Here is a 9570-nt window from a genome sequence, read left to right as displayed (position 1 = left end):
AAAAAATATGTTTTTATTAAAGGTTTTTAAATATACATAAAAAAGTAAATAAAAAAAAATTGTTAAATAAAAATAGAAAAAAATGCTTTTATAAAAATAATAATGATAATAAAAGATAACAAAATGACAAAAGAAACAACAAAAAGGTCTAAATTATATTAATATAAAACTTGAAGTATGGATGTATGTTTAGTAAAAATGGATGAGAGGGGGGTACGTTTAGCGCACCCTGGTTTTAATGGTAAAAGGTTCATTATAAGTTTTGTTTTTAGTTACAATCAACGTTTGTTTTAAAAATCATATCAAAATAATTTCTAGTTTCGGTTTCTTCCTTCGGCATGCAATTACATGCCTCTTATAAGCACGAGCATACATACCTTTGATTTAGCGATTCAAGTCACTAGTATCTGAGAAGCATGCATGAATTTGATGTGGATGATTGATCGTGTCATACTTAAAGATAATATAAAACCAGAGGTCATGCATGTCATGTGCATCATCGTGCCCTCTTGTGTTAGACCAAGCACAAGAATGTCATATTATTTTAACGATGTACACACGTAACTGGAATTTTAAAATTTTGATTTTAATAAACTTGATAAGTTTATAAATTATAATTATTAATTAAGGAACCAGTCAACCAGGTAAAACATCAATCATAGGTTCATTTGTGCATGAGTATTCTAAACAAAACATTTAAGGTCAGTGGGCCTGCAATAGACCACTGAGTGGGACGGCCTCATACTGAGTGTATATCATTACAATGTTATAAAACGAGTGTTCATCACCTATTAGACATAAATATTTTTTTGTTAAATATTTAGCATCCCCAAAATACACCACAAACATATTTAAATTCGAACAAAGATTTTCTGAAAATAATAAAACATACATTATCTATTTACTCTGCTATCTAACCGAGCTCCTTGAAGACTCGATAAACCGTTTGGGTTGATTCAGAGTAACATTTTTACTCCCTTCGGATTGTTTCTTTCTGCGCCTACCTTGTTGTGACATACGAGCATGATATGATAGAATGGCGAAGTCATTTAAGTCATGCAGTGGGCTCAAGGCTTTAACAACTTCATCCATCGAGGGTCGGGCTTTTGAGTCTCGGCTCAAACAATTGTATGCTATCTGAGCGACTTTTTGGACACCTTTCACAGAGTAGTTTAACTCCAGCCTAGGATCGACTAGTTGATACACTTTTCTCTTGTCGGCTAAACATGGGCGGGCCCACATAACAAGGTTTTGTTCTCCACTTGGGCGTTTTTTGTCCATCGATCTCCGACCTGTCAAGATCTCTAGAAGTACAACTCCAAAGCTATAAACATCGCTCTTAGTTGTCAAATGCCCTGTCAAACACCAAAATACTTATCCTTAAAACGTATGTGTTTTATACGAGGGACATGACTTATATGATGTTGTGTCATATATCAGGCAATCGTGTTAACACTTGTACGTCATGCATAACTAATGGTGTACCTGTCATCACGTATTCCGGAGCGGCATATCCGTATGTTCCAACGACCCTAGTAGAGACATGAGTCTTATCCCCTTGTGGTCCTGCTTTTGCTAGACCGAAATCCGAAAGCTTTGCATTATACTCCTACAAATAAAAAATTGAAAATGAGTTTTGTGTCACATAAACTCAAACTTCACTTAAGAACTATTACAATTTATTAAATCCGCTTACTGTATCAAGCAAGATATTCGAGGTCTTGAAATCTCGATAAATGATAGGCTCGTTTCCTCCATGAAGAAACGCTAGCCCTTTGGCTGCACCAGTTGCTATTTTTATCCGGTTAGACCATGGTAGTGGTATGGTTCCTTCAAAACATTAAGCAATGTTCATTATGATCAAACATATCATTTCTGTTGGAAAAGCGATCATGAAATCTTACTTCTAAATAGATGGTTTTCGAGGCTTCCACGAGTCATGAACTCATAAACGAGTAGCCGTTGGTCGTCTTCAATGCAATATCCAATGAGCTTAACAAGATTAGGATGATGAAGTTGCCCAAGAAAATCAACCTCTGCCTGCATTTACCACCAAGAAAAAAGGTCCAAAATAACTAATGTGTACCTATGATTCTTATGCGTTAATGAGTTGTACCATAAACCACAAAAATATTGTGGCAATATTTCCAAGACTATAAATCTTAGAAAGTTAATGTTTTGTAATGTACAGTTTACAATCCATGAATGCAATAATTTTAGAATCCTGGTATTTTCATGGTATTATACTATTATTAACAGTGTTGTCCAACTTTAATGTCTTGCAAGGTTCAGCCCATCAATGCATTTATAAACTGTACCAAGCAAGCGTATGCATTAATTAATTAGGGATGAGCTCGGTATCATACTGGTACCGATCCCGAATTCCTTATAAACTTCATATTGGTACCGGTATCGCAGACAAAGATTTGGTAAATACCAGAATGGTGCCGATCCCAATTTTCTTAAAAGCTTGGTACCGGTACCGAAATGCTCGTTTCGGTACCGATACCCGGTACTATTTACACACCCCTAGCATTAACGGATTTTACCAGAAACCCGACCAATACATGAGAATCAATAGTCTCATTCCCAGGCATCTTTAATAATAAGGTTAAAAAAAAGGCAAAACCATTTTGCAGTCATGTTTCATTCACTTAATGCATTATGCATTCAATGTCAGTACTAACATGCAATAATGAGTTGTGCTATTTACACAAAACAATATACATTTTCTTATTCAAGAAATGGATTATTTTTTTAAGCACTTAAAACGAAATTTTTTTTGCAACTTCTCTGGCGACAATGTATATCTTGTATCTTAAATAAATGACTCAACTCCAAGACACATATGTCACTGTTAGTCTGTTATAGTCTATAGATAAAGAAAACCCATTTGACAACAAGAGAATATAAAATAACCAATGTTAAAAAGGGATATTGAATTTTAATTATTCCAACCTTAACTCATTAGCTTGTGTTAAACCCAACTTAAGAAATATATCAGGGACGTACAACCTTAACTTTCAACTTATTTTCCTCCACAAAATTTCTCTAAAAAACATATATTAAAAAAGTTGCAATTGTCCTAGAATATTACTTAAGTTACTTAAGTTGGCTTAGTGACGGCTAGGGGTGTTCTTCGGGTTTGTTTTTCGAGTTTCGGGTTTTTCGGGTCGGGTTATTCGGATTTCAAAGTTTTAAATCTTGACCCGAAACCCGACCCAAATCTCTCACGGGTTTTTCGGGTTCGGGTAATTCGGGTTTGGGTTTTTTCGGGTCGGGTTAATCGGGTTTCGTGTATCCTAAAAAAACACAAAACCAAATTTTTTTAAAAACTATAATGTTAAAATTAAAACAAAATATTCTTCTTTGCTTATAACACATATAATCAAATAATAAATTAACCTAACTTGATAAAACAATTCAAAAGAAGAGTAAAACTTACTCGAACCATAACCGTATTCAATCGGGCGCGATTTAGTTGTTCAATTATGGTTGCTATTAGTAATAAACGGAATTCATAAATTTTTAATAACCAATCGATCCAGAATAGTTAGAATGACAACAATCTATTAGAGTTAGATTATGATAACCTTTAGTGACTAAGACTTAACCTATTATACATAAAAATATATTTAATTTCAAAACTAAAAGTTTATTCGGGTTTTTCGGGTTGACCCAAATCTTCTAAATCAAACCCAAGAACCAACCCGAATTACTTCGGTTCGGGTTCGGGTTAGTCTTTTCTCGGGTTCGGGTTTTTCGAGTCGGGTTAGTTCGGGTTCAGGTACGGGTTTTTTCGGGTCGGGTTTCGGGTAAAAGTGACAGCCCTAGTGACGGCCAATGAATCAAAATTGAGATTATAAAAATTTAATATCTCTCTTAAAAAAATATTCCACCATATACTAACCACCCATTCTCTATGGCCTTGAAGACCATCAGGCTTCAAGCTCTTGACTGCTACCGTGATACCGGACCCGGGCTTAGCTGGTCCCGTGCCATTTTCATCAATCCACCCTTTAAACACGAACCCGAATCCGCCTTCACCCAATATGCTATCCGGTCTGAAATTCCCCGTTGCCGATTTCAGCTCATGAAAACTGAACTGAAGAAGATGATTCGGGTTCGGATCAGACGAGTTATGTGGTTCGTTAGGAGCACACATCTCCCGGTTGCTAGCATTCAAGTACCGGGTCTCTGTAACTAAGCAAGAACAATAAACCGATCCAATTATTTATATAGATATAAATCAGTAACTGAACATATATTCATATTAAGTTATTAACAATAAAATACTATAAAGGTGGTAACTTTTTTTATATAAAATTAGACAAAAACAAGAAATTACCTGCATCATAAACAAGATTGGATCTTGGAAAAGAAGTGAGTGAGTTTGTTTTTGATTCAACTGAGGATTTACAAGAACCACTGCTGACACTGCGCCTTAAAACCGACCAACACCCGCACTTCTTGATCTCCATGACTGATTAATAAAGTTGTTGGAATTAATGTTTTGTCATGTGGGTGTTCATGATTCAAGAAATCTTGAAATCATATGAGAAATTAAAAGGATGTATTCGGTTAACCTTAATCTTGTTGGGTGTTTATAGTTGAAGAAATCTTGAAATAATAAGAAGAAAAGGAAGGATTTTTTGGTGTTTCTTCATGTGGGTGTTTTCAAATTCAAGAAATTAGTCTTGAATGGTATTGTATTAACAAGTTGTGTGTATGTGGGGTGTCTTTTAACTTAGTTGGTTGATGAGAGAGAGAGAGAGAGAGAGAGAGAGAGAGAGAAAGAAATAGAGAACATGAAGGATTCTATGTTTGTTGTTGGTGTTGGTTGAGTAAAACTAAAAGATTGGCCATCATCAACATTGTGTACAAAAACAACTTTTTTGCCCACCACTTTTTTTTTCTTTTCTTTTCTGTGGGGAGGCCTTTCTCTCTCTAATTACCAAAAGGAGGCTGTGTGGGACAGTTTTTGGGTGATTTTAAAGAAAAGTTAATTACCCTTGGCTAAGTTTTCATTATTGTTTCATTAGTCACTTTAGATAACCCAAACATTTTAAAAAAAAATATATGAATGAATTTAATCACATGACTATGGATGAATGAACTATCAAGTTGGTTACGAAGTCACCATCGACATGTCCAAAACGTTTGCAAAATCAGTACTTGATTTATCGACAAATATGGTCGTAAAAATTCCAAATATGGTCATGAATGGTATATATGTGAATTCACCTCCTTTCTTCATGATTAGCAAAATTAGGCAAGAAAAGCTCAAGTAGCCTTTTTAATAATTGATGATTGTTACAAATGTTTTCAAATTCATCTCCCTCTCTAAGATGAGGCAGTGAAGGATGATATTAAAAGAAGACATTATTACCCTATTCAAATTCTACATCATACTCAGGTTACATTTGGGAACAAAGTTGTCACGCTTTTACCTTTAACAAATAAGGCTCACATTTGCTAAGTTTAGCACTCTATAGCCTCTAGAAATATTATAAAGCATATATTGGTGATGGAATATATTTGAAAATGGAATGGATGAGATAATGAAATGGATCATTACTATTTCATTGTCTTGTTTGATTTTCATGTGGGAAGGAAATAAATCACTACTTTGTATTGTTTCGAAGATAGGAAAAAACAATTTAATAAAATAAAATTAGTGGTGAGTGGGGGTAGTGGTGGATTTTGGTGATGGCGGTGGATGGTGGTGGTGGGTGGTGGCAGTAGGTGATAGTAGTTGGTGGTGACACGCAGTGTGGCGGGCGGTGGTAATGGTGATGGCGAGGTGGTGGTGGGTGTGTGCCGGTGGTGGTGGTGGCTGGCAGTGATGGGTAGCGTCGGTGATGGTGGGTGGCATCGATGGTAGTGGTTGTCTGTCGTGGAGGTGGTCAGTGGTGGCGACAGTGGTGGTGGTGGGAGAGTAGTGATTAGGGGGTTAGTTTTTCGGGTCGGGTTCTTCGGGTTTCAAAGTTTTAATTCCATACTCGAAACCCAACCCAAATCTCTCATGGTTTCTTCGGGTTTCGCGTTTTTTCGGATTGGGTTAATCGGGTTTTGAGTATTTTAGGGGAAAAAAACTATATTATTAAATTTGTAACATATTCTTTTACTCATTATATAAATAAACCAATAACAAAACAAAATAAACGGATAAAACATCCTAAAAAGAGTAATATTTTAACAAAGTTCAACCATAATAATAAGACCGACATAATCGTCTTCAATATGTTGGGATTAGGGTGTTGGATTATAATACGTTTTAGTCATAAATTTTAAACATTAACAAACAATAAACAATCAATTCATAATAGATGGAATGAGAACAGTTCATTTGGACTAAATTCTGATATCAACATAGTCTATAATACATAAAAATATATATGTTTTTAAAACTAAAGTTTTTTCGGGTTGACCCGAATCCTAGAATTCAGACTCAAGAACCAACCCGAATTACTTCGGTTCGGGTTTGTGTTAGCCTTTCTCGATTCGGGTATTCTCGAGTTGGGTTTTGGGTTTTGGGTTTCGGGTAGAAGTGATAGCCATAGTGGTGATGAAGGTGGCGGTGATAGCAGAATAAAAACGAAAATTTATGCAAGTAGCAGTGCCCGATTTGAGGGGTAGGCGGGGAGGGTGACGGATCCCGGTGCAATCACTTCAGCATACCCTAAAGTTTTTTTTTTAATTATATATATTTAAAAATATATATGTTTATTTTAACATTTAAACTCAATTACCTAATTCATTTAAGCCCATTTTTATAAAAATAAATAAATAAAATTGCACAACCCAAATCAAAACTGAATAAGCCTATTTTAAAAATTGATTATTTAAAACCAATTAAGAAAATCATTTTACTTAAGGCACAAATTTTTCTCACCTTAAGCCCAAAAACCTTAACAGTTCTCATGGACGACTCTAGCAAGTTGTAATCAATCATACATACTTGTACACATCTATGACTAACATTAAATGAGGTGAAATTTAACGCTAAAGCAACTCTCCATATATCAATGCCCATGTGGTGATCTGATACGAATGTTGAGGTCGTGGACATAAAGTCGTGGCACTCAATGAAAGTAGTAAATGCTTGTGAAGGTTCGTGGGAAGGACGTGAGTAAAGAGGTCGTCAAGGGATCATCAACGGGGGTATCACCTGTGGATTTCTAACACTGTCCAAGGTCATATAGTTGTGACAATAACATCGAACGGCTAACAATGAATGGTTTACCACCGGAACTATCACGCATGAATTACACACATTGTCCAAATTCAGATAGTTGTGGCAATATTTCACCAAAGGATCATGGACAACTCAATCACTGACAGAGGACGTCCTTGTATACTGTTTTTGTCAATAGATTACCAACGGATATTCACCCATGACCGTTGTTTATAAATCTAATGTAAGTATTTGTTGAATGTCATGTCCCAAAACTAAAGCACAAGAAGTAAGTGTTACCCATCAAGATAGCACAATGAACGATAAGGGGATTGTCGAACGTAACAGACGATAGAAATCCTAGTACAAATATACGGTGAAATATATAAGCTACATGTGCACGAGAGGTCGATTTCAAAGAAGATTAAATATGATTTTAAACAAAATTATTACTTATTTTCTTATAGATTTAATGCCTCAAAAAAATTTTGTAAGGAAAACTGTTTGGTAATTATTCATCATTATATACCAGATGCTCTTGTTGAAAATAACATGCTAAAGTTTAAAAGCTATTTCGATTTTAAAAGGAGGCATATATAATAAGGTTCTTTGAAGGTCCAACAACGCATCATGGCTTTTAAAGTGTGAATATATATTATTATAATGCTAGTTTTTATCCTCCGTATTATAGGGCATGGTTTACATTTTTCACTTTTAATATATATATTTTTGGTTTTAATTTTATTTATTGCAAGAATATTAATAGTATACTTAGGGTTTAATGATAAAATAATTTCACAAATAAATGAGATTTTATAACCCGTTTAAAAGCTATCTGGGTTTGCTGAGAAACATACCTCGCTTATTTTTTTTACTACGAAATTATTTCTTAATTATAAATAATATCTTTTTTAGAAAAGAAAATCGATTATTAATTGTCTGTATATCCATATTTTATAAGATTTCCATATCAAATATTTGGTGAGATTAATTTTTAATTTAATGAGATATTATAACTCATTTAAGGGCCATATGGGTTTTGTGAGACTCATACCCGTGAATTGGGGTCAAATGCATAAGAAACCTTTATTTATAAATAAAACAACCTGACGACATGAGGGAATGTAGAGAATAACTAGAGAGATTTTAAAAGTTTCGTTAATATATATTTAAGATGCATAACCATAAGTTATAAAAATAATAAGTTTATATAATAACCTCTTAAATATATTTGGGAGGTTTAATAATAATAATAATAATAATAATAATAATAATAATACAAGCCTTTCATTATGTTATTGTCATGTAGGTCAAATACTTACTAAAAATGCATAATAGTATCACATATATCATATAAATATAATAATATTTAAAGTATAAGTAAAAGTAAACAGAATACTTAGGGTTTTATAATTGAAAGAATTTCATAAATGAATTAGCTTTTATTTGTATCCCAATTTCACAAATAAGGATGTTAATAGTATACTTAGGGTTTGATGATGAAAAAATTTCACAAATAAATGAGATTTTATAACCCGTTTAAAAGTTATCTGGGTTTGGTGAGACACATACCCCACTTATTTTTTTTAATATAAAATTGTTTCTTAATTATAAATAATATTTATTTTAGAAAAACAAATCGGTTATTAATTGTTATATACCCAAATTTTATATGATTTTCATATCAAATATTTGGTGAGATTAATTTTTAATTTAATGAGATGTTATAACCCATTTAAGGGCCATATGGGTTTTATGAGATCCATACCCGTGAATTCAGATCAAATGCATAAAAAACATTTATTCACAAATGAGTAAAGTGCCATTTTCGTCCTTGTGGTTTGGCAAATAATGTGAATTTAGTCCAAAAAGTTTTTTTTTCTTTTTCTTTTTTGCATATGGACCCTCCATATTTCTCAGTTCTTGCCAAGTACATCAAAATCACTAACCTCGTTAAATTTAATCGTTAAGTCAAGGATAGACATGTCTTTTCACTATTTCTTTATTATAATACTTATTTCAGTTAACTGTGGTTTTTGTCCTTGTGGTATGTCTGAATCTGCGGTTTTAGTCCAATAGTTTCAAGTTTTTAATTTTTGTCCTTGTAATTTCATTTCACTTGCATATAAACCCGAATTTATTAACCTCGTTAAGTTTAGTCCTTAACCCATTTGTGTGCTCTCACGCGACAACCAGTTTTGTTGATTTTCTCCCCAAATAAACCTCAGTCTTAATTCACAAGCCCCCTCACATGAGGGGCTGGGGTGTATTTGGGGAAAAAGGAATAAAGAAAGAATAAAATTGCCCCTCACGTGAAGGACACACTAATGAGTTTAACGACCAGACTTACCGAGATTAGGGAATTCAAGTTTAATTGCAAGTGAAAATGAAAC

At 33.7% G+C, this 9570-nt stretch overlaps 1 protein-coding gene across 1 annotated transcript; it reads right to left on the bottom strand.

The window, feature by feature from the left end:
- Positions 1-792: 792 nt before the first annotated feature.
- Positions 793-4725, bottom strand: LOC143606958 (serine/threonine-protein kinase PBL35-like). Its single transcript, XM_077082565.1, has 6 exons — positions 4349-4725; positions 3911-4203; positions 1905-2040; positions 1697-1830; positions 1486-1609; positions 793-1355 (listed from the first exon to the last, which is right to left on the bottom strand). The coding sequence occupies exons 1-6, from the start codon at positions 4479-4481 to the stop codon at positions 910-912; spliced, it is 1266 nt and encodes a 421-aa protein (XP_076938680.1). The 5' UTR covers positions 4482-4725; the 3' UTR covers positions 793-909.
- Positions 4726-9570: the final 4845 nt, after the last annotated feature.

Source organism: Bidens hawaiensis, unplaced genomic scaffold (assembly GCF_021521415.1).
Source record: "Bidens hawaiensis isolate Kalapana, Puna unplaced genomic scaffold, B.hawaiensis_p1.1 tig00078572_1, whole genome shotgun sequence".
Classification (NCBI taxonomy): Eukaryota; Viridiplantae; Streptophyta; class Magnoliopsida; order Asterales; family Asteraceae; genus Bidens; species Bidens hawaiensis.
Note: the sequence above shows the minus strand (reverse complement) of the source record. Positions and strands in the feature narration are given on the sequence as shown.